The sequence below is a fragment of the Procambarus clarkii genome, chromosome 10 (assembly GCF_040958095.1).
Source record: "Procambarus clarkii isolate CNS0578487 chromosome 10, FALCON_Pclarkii_2.0, whole genome shotgun sequence".
Taxonomy (NCBI): domain Eukaryota; kingdom Metazoa; phylum Arthropoda; class Malacostraca; order Decapoda; family Cambaridae; genus Procambarus; species Procambarus clarkii.
Genome location: NC_091159.1, coordinates 52,787,117 through 52,804,885, shown reverse-complemented (window position 1 = coordinate 52,804,885; position 17,769 = coordinate 52,787,117). Strand labels below are relative to the sequence as shown.

The following is a 17,769-nucleotide window of genomic DNA, read 5'->3' as shown; positions in this document are numbered from 1 at the left end:
ACCATTTTAGAAGCTTGGAGTAGGATAAATCCCAAGATATTTATGCTGTAGCTAATGATTAAACCGGCCCAAGTTGGTCTCTCATTAAACCGGCCCTAGAGCATACCTGGAACATACCTAAAAGAGGGTTTCGCTAGTTCTACTTCCCAAGCCCTGTCTTATAATTTGGTCCAAGAGGCTGTTACTTGGAGCGACCCGCAGGCCCACATGTCCACTACAGCCCGGTTGGTCCGACACTTCTTGCAAGAACTTGATTAAGTGCCTCTTGAAGACATCCACCTTTGTCCCGGCAATATTTATAATGCTTGCTGGGAGGGTGTTGAACAGCTGTGGACCTCTGATGTTCATACAGTGTTCCCTGATTGTGCCTATGGCACCTCTACTCCTGACCGGTTCTATACTGCATTTTCTTCCGTACCTTTCGCTCCAGTATGTTGTCATTCTACTGTGTAAGTTTGGGACCTGGACCTCCAGTATCTTCCATGTATATAGTATTTGATAACTTTCTCGTCTCCTTACCAGTGAGTACATTTTGAGAGCGTTAAGACGGTCCCGAGAGCTTATATGTTTATCGTGTTTTTGGTTTTGGTTTGTTTAGATGTTAGAGACCGGCCCCAACTGGTCTCTCGTTAATCTGACCCCAACTCTCACCACCAGCGACAATACACACACATACTGTTAAGATATCAACGCTTTCTATGGCGTGAGGTGTGGTGATATCGACCATATCAATGGACCTGCACTCCTACTCGAAGGCATTAAGTGAGACAAAGACAACGCCTACTGTTGGCGGAGGTGTGGCGTCTGTGAAAGGCTCCTGTTTCATCCCTCAGTTACGAGGTTGAGGTCGATGATGATGACCTCTGGTGAGTGAAGTAACGATATCAACGCCATCTAGATTGTGCATCCGATTACATTTACAGTTTCCTGGTGAACGGCTGCCATCCTATGTTCTCTCTGTCTGGCTAATGACTTTTATGTTCCCAGAGGTGACGTGGAAAGACTATTGCACTGTGAAAGCAGTTCACCTTAGGCAGTCCAGAACTCCTGACTTGTTCCTTCGAGAGGACAAGTGGCCGCTGTCGGTAGTAGACAGTGTGTTGTACTTTTGCAGTGATATTGTGTTGACCGACATACCCGGGATTTGGCCAGGAGGAGTTACATGACGACAGTAGTGGCCGTCTGCTGAGAAGTGCTGCTAGTATGTTGCCAGAGACATCTGCCAGGGTGTTAGAGAACCCTGGAAGTGATTATTTGTGACCCTCGTCAGCGTGTTGCTGAAGCACTCTGCCAGTGTGTTTCTGGAAAGCAGATGTGGGGGTATACGGACACTGTGACGATACAGTGTGTGGACTGGCCCATGTTGAGGAGGGTGAACTCGCCGGTGCTTACCATTAATCGTGGACGACGTGTACTTGAAGAGTGGACTCACCAGGATTTGAAGAACGCTGCAGATATATTGAGTGTCCTGTGTGAAAGCGACACTGTACATAGTAGTTATACTTTGATAGATAATATATTGTGAAGGTGCAATTACGTCTTGTTTACCCCCTTTACTCCTTGCACTATTACTTTCTATCGCCAATTCTTGAGAACTTACCACTGACTTGGGATGGATCATAAAAGAGGCTCCAAGTCTCGTTACTGGCTCAAGCAGGCCGCAACACACACAAACACACGTGTGATAGACAGTGACAAAGGCAGGGAGATCAAAAGACAACAAGAGATATTACTCACGTCACCAACTGGGGTAACAGAGCAATCCATTCAACTTGCTCGTGTTTTGTGAGTCCAGGGTAAACATCCATCAGTGTGTTCTCCCTCCCCTCCCCTTCCCACCCCTTCCCCAACACTGCCCACCCTTCCCAACACTGTCCTCCCTCCCCACCTCTGGGGTCAGTATTAACATTTGTACTGGTATCTATACCTTCCCCAAGCTTCCCTTCCCAGCTAAGAAGTAGCACTACAGTTCCTTCTTGTTCCTTCCAATTCTTCCTGTTCCTTCCAGTTCTCGTGTATCCTCTAAGACATGCTTCAGCAGCCATCTTCACAGTGTGTGTTGTCTCCACCACAAGGATGTGAACACCGAGAGATGTAGACTGTTTCTCGCCCATTACACAGAGTTTACTTCAGTCCTGGCGATTTGGGTCTAAAGTATGCTTGTTGGTTGACCAGTATTGTGGTGGCCATAGTAAACCTCCTTGAGGTTGGTTGGCCCTACACCCCAACTAACCAAATAGCTACAGCATGAGGGGTCTGCCTCACTAAGCCTATGTTTCAGCTCATTCACTTTGTTCGAGATACCATCAGCATTTGTATGCTAGACCTTACGCGCGCGCGTGTGTGTGTGTGTTTGTGTTATCGTTTATTGATGCTTGAGGGGGTTGACTCAACCTTTGGGCTTCACCTCTGATCCCTCAGTCGATTAGCGTTTCCATGTGTTGGTGAGCGGGATGATTGTGTGTGTGGGGGGGGGGGGGAGAAGGGCATCAAGCCAACTTGAAGCATGGCGGCCTTGATTACCCGTTTGTAAGCACCACGCCCACCATCCCCGCCCACACCACACAAGCACCACACCCACCATCCACACCCCCGCCCACACCACACAAGCACCACGCCCACCACCCACACCCCCGCCCACACCACACAAGCACCACACCCACCATCCACACCCCCGCCCACACCACACAAGCACCACACCCACCATCCACACCCCCGCCCACACCACACAAGCACCACACCCCCGCCCACACCACATAAGCACTACCCACACCACATCCCAGTCATACACCACACCCACCACATCCCAGCCATACACCCCACACCACATCCCAGCCAACCACCCCACACCACATCCCAGCCATACACCCCACACCACATCCCAGCCATACACACCACACCACATCCCAGCCATACACCCCACACCACAAACACATGTTGTTGTGGTCGAAGATTAATGGACTGTTTACATCATGCAAGTGTTTACTTCTCTGCGGCAATCAGCTGATGAGTAACCAGCTGACACCATGGCCGTACACGGATCAGCTGTTCCTCTACACCTTGCCAGATGATGGACACTTGCTGGCCCACTTTACACAACACTTCACCTTACGAGCATGAATGAATAAATGCACAGTTAAACCCCTCCTCCCCCCCCGGGTTTTTTTTATTGACATGGACGTGTGGATGCTCTTTCATGAGTGAATGGTGGTCACCCAGTGACTGACGCTTGTGCCTTACCATTCATAGTGGCGGTAGTGTAGCTGTGTACTCACCTAATTGTACTCACCTAATTGTGCTTGCGGGGGTTGAGCTCTGGCTCTTTGGTCCCGCCTCTCATCCGTCAATCAACTGGTGTACAGATTCCTGAACCTATTGGGCTCTATCATATCTACATTTGAAACTGTGTATGGAGTCAGCCTCCTTCAGCCTGTGTATATATGTGTGTGTGTGTGTGTAATGCATGTGTTGTGTTAGGGATGTGGACAACACACTCTCCAGCTGTCAGACACCACACCTCTTGGACCAGGCGGCAAGAGACCTAGTCTGACAGTCGCTAGAGACCAGGAGGAAATATTTGACGTCAGGCCTGAGGTGAGCCCCGTCGACAGCCCCGCGGGTCACCCAAGCTGAAACTTAAAATAAATAAGCTGATTCACCCAGTCTTTTTACCCCGTGTTTAAAATCCCTATTATATTGCAGCTTCTGCCGCTTATCCCTTGATGCAAGATCTGCAACTCTCTCTCTCTCTCTCTGCCTTCGCTATCTGCCCTGCAACATCCCCCCCACACTATCACTGTTTCCATTTAGAGATATATTGCACCATACATATTCTCAGCATCCAATTCATCTCGGGTAGTAGCCGTGAAGGTCTCTGGCACGTAGAGTACCGAGTAGAGTACCGAGTTGTTACGGCCCTCTCGGGACGCAACGGGGTTCTTACTCTGATGTAGTTAGAGGAAGATATATATCCGGCCCCAAGCCAGTAGAGGCTTTCAAGGGATGCGATCCGTGACGCAAGTAACTAAAAGGGGAAGGGAAATAAAGGCAAAAACTTAATATAATATAATAGTACCATCACCATAAATATATATAATAGTAAAACGTACACAAGGGGGAGGGGTATTAACACTTTACAAAAGGGGATCAACACTGTAGTCTTCTGCTGGAGACTATGGATCCTCGAAGCTAGGTGCTGAGTCCGCGGTGCATTCTTCGTGGCCTCAAGACGTGTCCTCTGAGAACGCCGAGTCTACCCTGGCCACAGGTCAGCCACAACACAGGTCCACTGGGGGCACCGTCGTGGAGGCCGTCAACCACACGTCCAGCAGGTCTGCTGGCAGGTACAGAGCCACCAAGGCTGGTACGGCCACTCCACGAACGATATAAGGGGTACGCCCTAGACAGGAGTCTCGTGTGATATCACCAATCACCCTCCTGTCCTCAATACCCCAGTGGATTATCGTCTCCAACCGTCGGTCCCGGGTAAATCCGTTCACTGCCACTTCACTGGCAGGCTTAACACACCACAGTGTTCTTCCGGGGGGACGACGTCACGACAGCTGCAGCAAACTTCACTGTATGGAGACTGGCTGCCTCGGGTAGACTCACTCCACCTTCAACACAGTGGTCCCAGGTCGGTTCTGTAAGCAGACACGTCATCAATAACAGGGACACTAAAACACCACACTTACAGGCTCAGATACTAACACCTGACGTATCCAGTCCATAGATGGCGCTGTCGTCGGAGCACCACCTCACCAGAGGTCAGGAGCGGCGGTGTTGAGCGCTGAACCAGACTGGAAACTGGTCCTCGAGGCCAGTACACGCTGTCCTCACTAGGTGTCGTCGTTCGTTTGGCGGGGGTTTCGGGAGCTGACCCACAGATGGCGTGTTTGTCACTGCTCCAGGCTCGGACGCTGAATCCGGGTCCGTAACACGAGTAGAGTACTGAGCCTCGTGCTTGTGTTGTGTGGGTGACGGGTGATGCTGGAGACGGGATGCTCCCTCCCATCATCTCTTCTTGCTCCCACGGTTTCCTGCATTCCGGTGATGCTTGGGGGGGCAACATTATGACGTTTGGCGTTTATTAGCTCACATGCGATGGTGTACTGGGGAGGAGTCGAACATCCGGAGGAGAGCGGACGGAGATACGGAGGAGGAGAGAGGACAGGCAGACGGAGATACGGTAGGGAAGATTGGACAGGAGGAGGTACAGAGGGCGAGATTGGACAGAGAGACGGAGGTACGGAAGGAAGAGAAGAGGGAGACAGGGAGGGTAGAGTGCAGGGAAGGAGAGAGAGAAGAGTGCGGTTCATGCTGCCTCAGAGGGGAGGCAGCACTTGGCTCCGGCCGGTAATTAATATAAACAGCGGGAAGTTCCTGATAGAACAGACGGCTTGTTTGTGAGTCTGTGGGAGGGGGGAGGGGGTGAGGGGAAGGGGTAGTTTGCACGCCTGGTGAGGGGAGAGGAGGGGACGAGGAACACCAGTGAGGGCGTGGCGCGGCTGCTGCCGTGCGCTATAGTGAGGGTCTTCCTCACAATACACCGTCACTCTGCCTCACAATACACCGTCACTCTGCCTCACAATACACCGTCACTCTGCCTCACAATACACCGTCACTCTGCCTCACAATACACCGTCACTGAGGGGAAGGAGAGGAGAGGAGGCGTGGGTCTTCACTGTAGCCAAGACGGACTCCCTCAACCCATCCTCTCATCCAGAATTATTTCCACAGCCTTTTTCACTTTTCTTTAAGGGTTTAGAATTCTAAAATGTCGCCCTTGACTTTGTATTTACTTATTTATATTATTATTATTATTATTATTATTATTATTATTTATTTTCAGAGGAAGAGATCTGGTTAAAAGATCATGAAATATTCAATCGACGTCAGTTTCCAGACTTACTAGCTAGGCTTCCACACGGACTAGGCTTCTAGAGTGACTAACTAGGCTTCCAAACTCACTAGGTTTCTAGAGTGACTAAGCTTCTAAACCGACTAGCTAGGCCTCCAGCCTCACTAGCGAATCTTCCAGACTGGTTTCTAGAATGACTAGCTAGGCTACCAAACCGATTAGGTTTCCTGACTGAATTATTTATAGACTTTCCAGACCTTCTAACTAGGCTGAAAAGACTGGCCAGCTAGGTTTCCAGACTGGCTAGCTAGGTTTCCAGACTGGCTAGCTAGGCTTGAAGTCTCATTGTGCAACTAGACTTAGTGGGAGTCCTGACTTGTGATTTACCTGTACCCTGTTTCGAGAGTTTTATTACTCCAACAGCTGGACTCAAGCCAGGGGTTCCTGGTGGCTGGATCAGTAAGGCTGTTGTTGCTGGTAGCGGACAGCAGTCTTGAGTTACACTCCTGTGACGAATCGCTTTACGTGATTACATAAGTGGACCTCAGCCTGCCATTAGTGCAAAGAAGATTACAGTAAGTTAACGAGAGTTCTGGCTGACTTGCAGTATCTTCCACGGCCTGTAGTTAGTACCCTCTGTAAGGAACATCTACGGGGGACCCCAACAAGTAACACCCAGTATCTTCCCAGTGTTTCCCCAGTAAAGAGCACTTGTCACCCCCCCTGACGGGAACCCCAGTAAAGAGCACTTGTCACCCCCCCCCTGACAGGAACCCCAGTAAAGAGCACTTGTCACCCCCCCCCCCTGACAGGAACCCCAGTAAAGAGCACTTGTCACCCCCCCTGACAGGAACCCCAGTAAAGAGCACTTGTCACCCCCTGACGGGAACCCCAGCAAGGAAGACGGAGCAACAAGCACTGTACTCACCATTGATGGGTCGTCCCGTGTAGAGACTAACTCTGCCATCACCGACGGTGGCTGCAAGAAACCAAGGGAGACATTAATCAATAGAGTGTAACCCACCGATGACTCGTCTGACATGGAGACCCCTCGCGGTCTCTAGGTCTGCTCTCTCGCTCTCTACCTTGCATTTATCCAGGTACCAACCAACCTGCTAAAAATGCGACGTACTAGTAAACAAATATAGCGTCGTTATATTAACGTATCTACGCAGCGGCCTAAATTGGTTGGGTTGGTGGCTTATTTTGATACGTTTCTGGTTAGGTAAAACAGTTGCATTTTTTTACGGAGAGCAAATCGAGAGAATTGAGTGTTTGAGGTGGTATGTGTATATGTATATCTTAGTGATACGACCGCTAGAGGGCATTCGCCAGCCCGGATTGGTCCGCGGGAGACCATTCATCCGTGTTAATCCTATATTAGCATGACAATGGCTGTGGTCACGGGGTACACGGCATGTTGTTGCTTGTTTAGCAGACGTCTCTGTTGGATGTGTCACCTTCATGTCCCTCTCTGGCCAACCTGTCCTCCTACAAACAACGTCACTTTTCGTTCGTATGCGTTACATAATGCCAAATTTAGGCCGGAGGACCCAAACGGAAAACGGGACAGTACATCACTTTCGTGAGCCGATTTCATTTCAAATTACGTCCATTTTTTGGCCATAGCGCGCATACGAGCGGAAAGCGACGTTATTTTTAAGAGGACGGGGTTGAAAATTGTCGTACATGAAAATGGAAAGTGCTCGCGACAGTGACGCACTGTCCCGTTTTCTGTTTTGGGTCCTGTGGTAGGTTAGGAGAGGACACTTTAAATTGACCGTTTTCTTGACGGCGGGAAACCTCAGGCGGACGGGTACCCGTGTACCTTTGCTCATCCACTATCATCTTCTCCCTAATAAGAGCCTACCAGTTTTTTGCCAACCTTTTCGAGTTTCTTCTAGATGGTTCTTGTGGCCCTGTCTCATCTGTCTCATCTCCCCAGATGAGACAGATGAGACCTCTACCCATCGTTTATTATTGTATGTCTGCCGGCACCTCCCCCCCCCCCCACGCCGGTCGGCCGGTCGGTCGGTCAGCCGGTCGGCCGGTCGGTCGGTCAGCCGGTCGGCCGAGCGGACAGCACGCGGGATTTGTGATCCTGTTGTCCTGGGTTCGATCCCAGGCGCCGGCGAGAAACAATGGGCAGAGTTTCTTTCACCCTATGCCCCCTGTTACCTACCAGTAAAATAGGCAACTGGGTGTTAGTCAGCTGTCACGGGCTGCTTCCTGGGGGTGGAGGCCTGGTCGAGGACCGGGCCGCGGGGACACTAAAAAGACCCGAAATCATCTCAAGATAACCCCCAGCCATCCTACCCTGTATGTGTTGTGTGGACAGGATCTGCATGTATGTAATCTCTCCCATCACCTTGCACGGTATGCAAAAGCCACCACTGTAATTTAGCATCCTTCTCTCCCTTATCATATTTTGCAAGTTAGCACGACGCTGGCTGTCTACCTGCAGGTATCTGGTATCTCTCTCTCCTGTCTCTCTGTCTGTGCCAGTGTCTTTACTTAGATAGACCTGCCCGAAACGTTTTGCGTAAGTGGCTTTAGGCATTGTATGTACTAGCTCTATCTAAATCTATCAATTTTTGTAAAATCTCTTGTATGTATGTACCTTACCTGAATAAACATTTATTTATTTATTTATTATTTATTTATTTGCTTAACTGGATGTGTTTGTTGGGATCGAACTTCAGCGTTCAGGTCCCGCGTCTTATTCATTGATCGACATATTTATATTTGGAGCTGTATGTGGTGTTTTTCTCCTCAATTCTCTTTTAAGAGTGCTTCCGTTAGAGTATGGGGTGCACAATACACTACCACTCACAGGGTGAGTATGGGGTGCACAATAAACTACCGCTCACAGGATGAGTATGGGGTGCACAATAAACTACCGCTCACAGGATGAGTATGGGGTGCACAATACACTACCGCTCACAGGGTAAGTATGGGGTGCACAATACACTACCACTCACAGGATAAGTATGGGGTGCACAATACACCATATCCTACTCCCCTGTACACCATCATATATCACCATGAACACTGACCTTGGCTGGTGAAGGCAGCGGCCGCCAGCAGGAGCACCGCCACACTGAGGCCCCGAGTCATCCTCATCACCTGCTGAGAGAGAAGCACTATTAGTGTCCAGCGATACTGTATACTTGGAAGGGGGTCAGGATAAGGATGTGGGATGGGACGAGGGGGAGGGAAGGAATGGTGCCCAACCACTTGGATGGTCGGGGGACTGAACGCCGACCTGCATGAAGCGAGACCGTCGCTCAACCGTCCAGCCCAAGTGGTTGGAAAATGAAACTCTGACAGTTATTTTTGTATTAATAGAGTCAGAAGGTTAAGATAGATGGAGAATGTCGTAGACGACAAGGTCTAGCAGGCTGAGGGCAGCCAGCAGCAGCAGCAGCAGCAGCAGCAGCAGCAGCAGCAGCAGCAGGAGGGTGAGGGGAACCCATGGCGCCTCGTCCAGCAGGGCGAGAGCAACAGCACCAGTGCCTATAGTGGTCGCTCTGTAAGCTATCAATTGGCAGAAAATCTATGTGAGAACAGCCGCAAAGATTCGCTGTACCTCAGATAATGAAGAGATGTCACACCAGTCTCCAGACGAGCCTACTAGTGTCTCCCATATTGGGTCCTCGGCCATATTCTACAGAAATCACCACAAGGAGTGCTCTCACCAAATATATAGCCTTTGTGTGTTAGTAGGCGATAGGCTCTCGATACCAGGAGCAGGTACCAACAGATAGCTTGGTACTGACACTGGTAGATTAGGTTGCGTGGGCAGTACTTGGGGAAATGCTGACGGGAAGACACTGGTACTAATAATTTATTCATTAAACTTAGTAATACACAGGGAGCTTGACTGAACCAAGAGTGTGACAACAAAACTATGCAGCCGTACACAGCGGGGCTTCCCACGACGCTGGTGTGAGGGAGACAGGCTCGAACCTCTTGCACGGGGCACTTGTTAAGTAATTGAACACTGGTGAACACTCTGGCCATTACTGCGTATCGACACTTTCCATTATCAAGGAACATTGATTGGAGTTGCATACAGAACACGCAGACAGCACACAACAACACCACGAAGTGCACAACACCACGAACTGCACAACGCCACGAACTGCACAACACCAGGAAGTGCACAGCAACAGGAAGTGCACAACAACAGGAAGTGCACAATAACACAATTACACTATAAAATACACATAAAAATATGTCACTGAACTCAATAACACAATGATTAATCCCACACGTGCACTGAGACTAATAATTTACCAGACTAGGGCCCGTCACTGTGACAGTACCAATAATCACAACTCACTAAACGTGTTGCTAATCCCCGTACACCAAGAACACACGTGGCCATAGCATGTCCCCCCACGCAGGTAAACATCTTGACACTTGTGGGTTACCTCGATGGTTCAACCCCTCGCCTGTTGTGGGTGGAGAGGAGGCGTACTTAATCGCCTGGCTAATCACTGAGATCAACACAAGGCAACTTTACGGTACTAGTAAAGATTTGTACTTACAGTTGGCCGGCCTTGACCCACTCGCTATACACATATGTATGTATCTAGACTATGATCTGATGACTGCATTGATTCGGTGGGATACCTGCATGGGGCTCTTTATCTCTCGTCAATCTCAACCACTACCACATGTAGTTGAACACGCGAGATTCACACAGTCAGGGTGCTGGGTCTTCTAACCATTCGCACGTGGTGTTCTTGCAAGGCTACGTGTGTGTGACGGAGCAGGTGGCAGCTTTAAGGAAGACGTGTGGCGAATGTAAGAGACACAGGTGGTGGCAGGACGTTCTTGTGGTGGAAACACTGCACGCAGCGGCTCGGAACGTGAGGCTGCAGGGCCCACGGCGGCTCCTTTGACATACACTCCCGTGGATCCTGGCGCGGCACTCAAGGCCACTTTTTACTCAACAAAACAGTGTGTCGGGAGCGGCAAATCTAGATTCACATCACAACCTTTCAGGAATGAAGCAGCAACGATCTACGTATCATGTATATCACTCTGGTAACCTCAACCCTTCACTTTGTACGTGGATGGGACAGATTACACCCGATCGCTCTCGACTTGATTCTATTACACCAGGTCAGCAGCCATTTAGTTATATTACTTTGTACATAGTTTCTCACTCTCACGACTTAAACCAAAGTCAGTTATGCAGTCGCGACTCTGTAGACGATCGACATATAGCACTTGAATGCCAGCGTAGTGAATTTAATATTTTTAGACGTTTCAATAAGGTGATTGACACTAATTTGGACGTTGTTAGTACATCTCTTCAAAGTGAAGTCCTGGAGCAGAATGAAGCTTGGCATATCCTAGCGACTTCACTAGCATTCCCTGGTACAATGTTTGGTATACGACTGGACCAATAGCAGGCAAGCACAGGTGCCTGCTCCAATAACAATGCAGTACACAAGTCACCTAGGTCTGTGACGTTCTGGAGAAGTGTTAGCCAAGGTCTCCTGCAGTTGGTGACCTGACCCAAATGACCTTGTAAAAGTGCCCTCCTTGCGCCGAGAGCACGGACAGTCACCCTGACTCCCTGCTGTGTACCAGATCAGGGCAGTCACTGTGTACCAGATCAGGGCAGTCACTGTGTACCAGATCATAGCAGTCACCAATGCAATACCAATCATCACTCTCAACAACAACAAAAATCACCAACATTCCAGCACCAACCCACATCACTCAGCTCACCAAAAGCAACAACATCATCATCCTGCTCTCACGCCAGCTAATACGGTCACTGCCAAGGTCTTGCGGCGCCCGGGAGAATCATCACTCGGCAAGTTGAGCATCGTCCCCAGCAGGAAGGAGGACTCTTTACCTCGTTTTCCATCTCGCTGGATTCATCATGGGAGGGAACAGAGGATGAACATATAGAGCCATACGGGTTGCAAGTCTAGGTTGACGGAGGAAATGGTATAGAGAGATTGGGGAAGGACGTAGATGTTTGGCGGGTTAAGGGTGTTGATATCGATGGAAAGCGAAGGAGGGACACAGAGAATAGTAAAAAGGTTCACGGAGTACAACCGTCTGCCTTGGATATAGTTCATCACTAATTTCAACGTACATTCCTAAACCAGAAGCACATATATGTTCCGCTACGTAACTTTTCCTGTTCCCGTGGGTAATTATACCCTCTCGCATGCACGAGCCCCTCTCTCGTACACGCTTGCACGCACGCACGCACGCACAAACACATACACACACACACATAACACGACACGATACACACACAGGTAAACACAAGTGCCGAAATGAAGTGCTGGAGGCAACGTTTACACGACATAGCTTCAGATGTGGTCATAACAGAGCTCAGAGCGTCCGGGGGACTTGAACACTTAAGTCGACTGAATGATGAGAAGCAGAACCCAAAACTGAAGCGTAACCGCCAGCAAGCACAGCTACGTGAGGACACACTGGCGCTGCCCAGTAAGTGGTCACACCGACCATCTTCCCGTGAGAGTATTCGCTATTTTTGTCTGCGGGGAAGAGAAATGTTCTGGTTTATCACCAGGACAACACTTTCTCACGCTCATAAAGTCTCCAGACCCAACATTTATAATATATAACGATGCAGTTTTAATTTATGCCTGAAACGCTTTGCGTGCTGGGAACAGGACGCCTTTGTCGAATTGTTTTTAATGCTTTAGGCTTGTATTGAGGTCCCCCCCTACCGACCCCCACCTCATAGGTCTTACATTATCTTGAGATCTTGAGGTTATCTTGAGATGATTTCGGGTCTTGCGTCCCCGCGGCCCGGTCCTCGACCAGGCCTCCTTTTGTCACACATCCCCAGGAAGCAGCCAGTAGCAGCTGTCTAACTCCCGGGTACCTATTACCTGCTAGGTAACAGGAGCATCAGGGTGAAAGAAACTCTCCCCATTTGTTTCCGCCTCCACCGGGGATCGAACCCGGAACCTCGGGACTACGAATCCGAGTAGCTGTCCACTCAGCTGTCAGTCCCCTGACAGCTGAGCCCCTGAATACATACAAGAGTTCTTACATTGTTGTAGCAGGTCTTGTGTTCAGGTGGAACTACTGACCCCCCCCCCCCACCCATGACGCAACACCACAACAGTTGCCTAACTCCGGGGCATCTGTTTACTGCTAGGTGAGCAGCTGCATTAGGTGAAACGAATCGCGCTCAACCATTTCTGTTCCGGTCGGAAATCGAACCCGGGATCCCGGTTGCTAGTCGAGAACGAAGCCAGCTGGATCTACCAATTAACAACTGTATCATGCGTATGAATATTTTCAAAATACAGTTATTATTATTATTATTATTATTATTATTATTATTATTATTATTATTATTATTATTGGTATATTTAGTATTGGTGCTTTTAGAGGCTAATGAGCATCGTTTCGGGAGGTTTGGTAAGTAGCCCAGATGTGACTTTTTGGTAATATAAACCACTACATTTTTTTTACGGAGAGGAAATCAAGAGAACTTCCTGGGTTGGGAAGACGGTCTCGTACTTTTGAGACACAAGTTCGAATTTCCATGATCCAAGTGAATGAAATATTTATTGTTAGACTCATAATCTGTATCTTGTTTTCGGCTTGATGTGAAGAGACGAGAGGGCGCCTCTCCTCCTAGGTGTATTCCTGAGCTCGAGAAGCTCAGGAATGTGTACACCATAGGGGGACTCGTAGCCTGGTGGATAGCGCGCAGGACTCGTAATTCTGTGGCGCGGGTTCGATTCCCGCACGAGGCAGAAACAAATGGGCAAAGTTTCTTTCACCCTAAGTGCCCCTGTTACCTAGCAGTAAATAGGTACCTGGGAGTTAGTCAGCTGTCACGGGCTGCTTCCTGGGGTGTGTGTGTGTGTGTGGTGTGGAAAAAAAAAAAAGTAGTTAGTAAACAGTTGAGAGGCGGGCCGAAAGAGCAAAGCTCAACCCCCGCAAAAACACAACTAGTAAACACAACTAGTACACCAGTAGATTGACGGTTGAGAGGCGGGATCAAAGAGCCAGAGCTCGACCCCCGCAAGCACAACTAGGTAAGAAGAAGCTTTACACCAGAGAACATGGGACCATGACTCCACACTTCCCACCCTACCGTTATGACGTCACTTGTAAACACGAAGGGTCGTATTTTTATTCTGCTGCTCCTAATCTATCCCAGGAGACCATAAACATTTCTGGTCTTGCAACTTCCATTACACTCGCTCGCTTTGTTGTTATTTGGGCTATGTAATCATTTACGTTGTCCAGGACAGGAAGTATGGCTTTACAAGATTGTAATTACTATATTATGTATCCTCACAATCCCAATGTACCTTCTTGTATATATATAAATAAATAAATAAATAAATGAATATGTTAGGTTTATCGAGGCCCCCGTAAGATATCTACTGACCTTAGGATGCAACCCACATAAGTCGCCTAACTCCCGGATATCTACTTTACAGCTAGGTGAGAAGAGGTATCAGATGAAAGAAAACTTGCCCAACCTTCTCATGCCCCGGTAGTGAGCCAAAGACGAAGAACACTGTGCCACAGAACTCATTTGCTGCCCGAAACTGCCCGAAACGCTGCGCGTACTAGTGGCTTTACAAGATTGTAAATACTATGCTATGTATTCTCTTTAACCCAATGTACCTTCTTGTATATAAATAAATAAAATAAAAATAAAATAAATTTGTACGCAGTAGAAGACGTGCCAGCGATAACATCCACCGTGTACATTTCGCTGCTAATAGATATTTACTTTCACAATCCAGCGACAAAAGAAACCACGAAGTTGAAAAACAAGAGTTAAAATAATTTGTTTGTAAATATCTTCCAATGATGTGTGCGCGGTACGCAGTCTCGTCAGCGACTGGAATTTCACACTGGAAATCGGAGGAGCAATCTGGGATGCATGTTACTTCTGGTAAGTTGTGTGACTGGTGGAGAGCAGCCTAGCCGCAGCCTGGGGCACGCCACAAGCAAGACCCAGCCGGCGCCTGGGGCACGCCACAAGCAGGACCCAGCCGGTACCTGAGGCACGCCACAAGCAGGACCCAGCCGGCGCCAGGAGCACGCACAAGCAGGACCCAACCGGTACCTGGGACACGCCACAAGCAGGACCCAGCCGGCGCCTGGGACACGCCACAAGCAGGACCCAGCCGGCGCCAGGAGCACGCACAAGCAGGACCCAACCGGTACCTGGGACACGCCACAAGCAGGACCCAGGCGGCGCCTAGGGCACGCCACAAGCAGGACCCAGCCGGCGCCTGGGGCACGCCACAAGCAGGACCCAGCCGGCGCCTAGGGCACGCCACAAGCAGGACCCAGGCGGCGCCTAGGGCACGCCACAAGCAGGACCCAGGCGGCGCCTAGGGCACGCCACAAGCAGGACCCAGCCGGCGCCTGGGGCACGCCACAAGCAGGACCCAGCCGGTACCTGAGGCACGCCACAAGCAGGACCCAGCCGGCACCTGGGGCACGCCACAAGCAGGACCCAGCCGGCACCTGGGGCACTCCACAAGCAGGACCCAGCCGGCGCCTGGGGCACGCCACAAGCAGGACCCAGCCGGCACCTGGGGCACGCCACAAGCAGGACCCAGCCGGCACCTGGGGCACTCCACAAGCAGGACCCAGCCGGCGCCTGGGGCACGCCACAAGCAGGACCCAGCCGGCACCTGGGGCACTCCACAAGCAGGACCCAGCCGGCGCCTGGGGCACGCCACAAGCAGGACCCAGCCGGCACCTGGGGCACGCCACAGGCAGGACCCAGCCGGCACCTGGGGCACGCCACAAGCAGGACCCAGCCTGCGCCTAGGGCACGCCACAAGCAGGACCCAGCCGACGCCTGGGGCACACCACAAGCAGGACCCAGCCGGCACCTGGGGCACGCCACAAGCAGGACCCAGCCGGCGCCTGGGGCACACCACAAGCAGGACCCAGCCGGCACCTGGGGCACGCCACAAACAGGACCCAGCCGGCGCCTGGGGCACTCCACAAGCAGGACCCAACCGGCGCCTAGGGCACGCCACAAGCAGGACCCAGCCGGCGCCTGGGGCACTCCACAAGCAGGACCCAGCCGGCGCCTGGGGCACGCCACAAGCAGGACCCAGCCGGCGCCTAGGGCACGCCACAAGCAGGACCCAGCCGGCGCCTGGGGCACACCACAAGCAGGACCCAGCCGGCGCCAAGGGCACGCCACAAGCAGGACCCAGCCGGCGCCTGGGGCACGCCACAAGCAGGACCCAGCCGGCACCTGGGGCACGCCACAAGCAGGACCCAGCCTGCGCCTAGGGCACGCCACAAGCAGGACCCAGCCGGCGCCTGGGGCACGCCACAAGCAGGACCCAGCCGGCGCCTAGGGCACGCCACAAGCAGGACCCAGCCGGCGCCTGGGGCACGCCACAAGCAGGACCCAGCCGGCGCCTAGGGCATGCCACAAGCAGGACCCAGCCGGCGCCTAGGGCACGCCACAAGCAGGACCCAGCCGGCGCCTAGGGCACGCCACAAGCAGGACCCAGCCGGCGCCTAGGGCACGCCACAAGCAGGACCCAGGCGGCGCCTAGGGCACGCCACAAGCAGGACCCAGCCGGTACCTGGGGCTCACCATAAGCCGTCACGTTAGTGTGATTACTCTCTGTGTAATAATAATAATAATACGAAGAAGAAGAAGAGTATGCAGAACGACGGAAAACATTTGCCTCTTTGGAAATGGAAAGTTGCTGGACGCCCTGAGTAGACTCAGAAAAACCCGTCTCATTCACACGATACATTTATATAGTTGTGTGTATTGTCTCTCCCAAGATAATCCAGCCAGTCACATGGTCGGGCATCTTGCGTATTGTGCTCTATGTGTTGAGCACTTCAGTGTTCAACCCACGCATTGCGTGTTCATGCTTAGGATAAACAATCTGTTAGGAAATATCATAGTTCTGTTCATCATGAACACTAACACACTCCTGACTAAGCAACGTAGGAATTGTAGAACTGACGTATATCCCTAATGTACCTTATTGACACGTACAGGAATGTGTACACTAGAATGTATATCCCTTACAGGATAACATTCTTCTTGTACACAATGATACACAACATGATTTTGAGAGCTCATTGGCAAGAAGCCTCTTTTTCACATTTCCACAATATTATAGTATCCAAACAAGCATTCGTAATCTGTATATTCGTCGTTGTAAATTGGTTATTTTTTAAATTCACATAAACTCGGAGTGGTGTGAAGCGAGTACATAACTACATCTCGGAGTTATGTGCCGAGTCAATGGTGCATAACTCAGAGAAGATTAACAAAAGGTGTATCGAGAAAACGCGAAAATTTTGCATTATATAATTGATATAATATGCATTAAATATTGATTTACCATACATTAAATATTGATTTAAGATACAATAAATATTAATTTAATGTAATATTGATAACAATATGCACAATACGCGAATATTTTGCACGTTAAATAATATAAGGGGGTTAGGAGTCTGGGAATTCCTTCATTCGATGATCGCCTCTAGTGCGATTAGAGCATATCTAGTTAATGTTAATATTATCACTATTAGTATAAATCAACACTCTTCAACAAAAGCAGTAAGTCTTATACAACAGGAGAACGAATACTTTTCAACACAAGTATTGTAGAATTCATAAAGTACTGAATTTTGTTGTTCGATAGGGCTGGTCTAGTTGATGTATGTAGTTTAGTCACCATTATAAACATTTAAATGTATATTTATGCCTTTTGGCGGTAAGTAAAAAGTTGCAAGTTTATGGTCACAAAGAGCGCATCCTGATTGGTCGACGGCAAGAGCCCTTTGTTTGGTTGCCAACTATTGCAGTTTGCAACATTACTCTACACAATAACTCACTCCATGTGCATAATATACGAGGATAT

General features: G+C 50.1%; 2 protein-coding genes across 3 annotated transcripts in view; one reads left to right on the top strand and one right to left on the bottom strand.

Annotated features, from left to right (window-relative positions):
• LOC123751110 (uncharacterized) overlaps positions 1–17,769 on the bottom strand; it is a 78,254-nt gene that overhangs the window by 58,563 nt on the left and 1,922 nt on the right. The window contains exons 2-3 of one of the 2 annotated variants that reach the window (XM_069322051.1): positions 8,917–8,986; positions 6,789–6,839 (exon numbers count right to left, since the gene is read on the bottom strand). In XM_069322051.1, the coding sequence (XP_069178152.1) occupies positions 6,789–6,839; positions 8,917–8,983 (118 nt within the window). In that variant the 5' untranslated portion in view covers positions 8,984–8,986. Of the gene's footprint in view, positions 1–6,788; positions 6,840–8,916; positions 8,990–17,769 lie in introns of both variants that reach the window. The other variant, XM_069322050.1, reaches the window with a different exon arrangement.
• LOC123773641 (BUD13 homolog) lies at positions 12,172–16,230 on the top strand. The gene is made up of 2 exons (XM_045767467.1): positions 12,172–12,346; positions 15,329–16,230. The coding sequence occupies exons 1-2, from the start codon at positions 12,172–12,174 to the stop codon at positions 16,228–16,230; spliced, it is 1,077 nt and encodes a 358-aa protein (XP_045623423.1).

What these genes read in the sequence shown, in the direction of transcription:
- LOC123773641 (XM_045767467.1), top strand. Translation starts at nt 12,172, where the DNA reads ATGAAGTGCTGGAGGCAACGTTTACACGACATAGCTTCAGATGTGGTC. An exon ending in GGACACACTGGCGCTGCCCA is followed by an intron (nt 12,347 to 15,328) that starts GTAAGTGGTCAC and finishes CGCCACAAGCAG; the next exon opens with GACCCAGCCGGCACCTGGGG.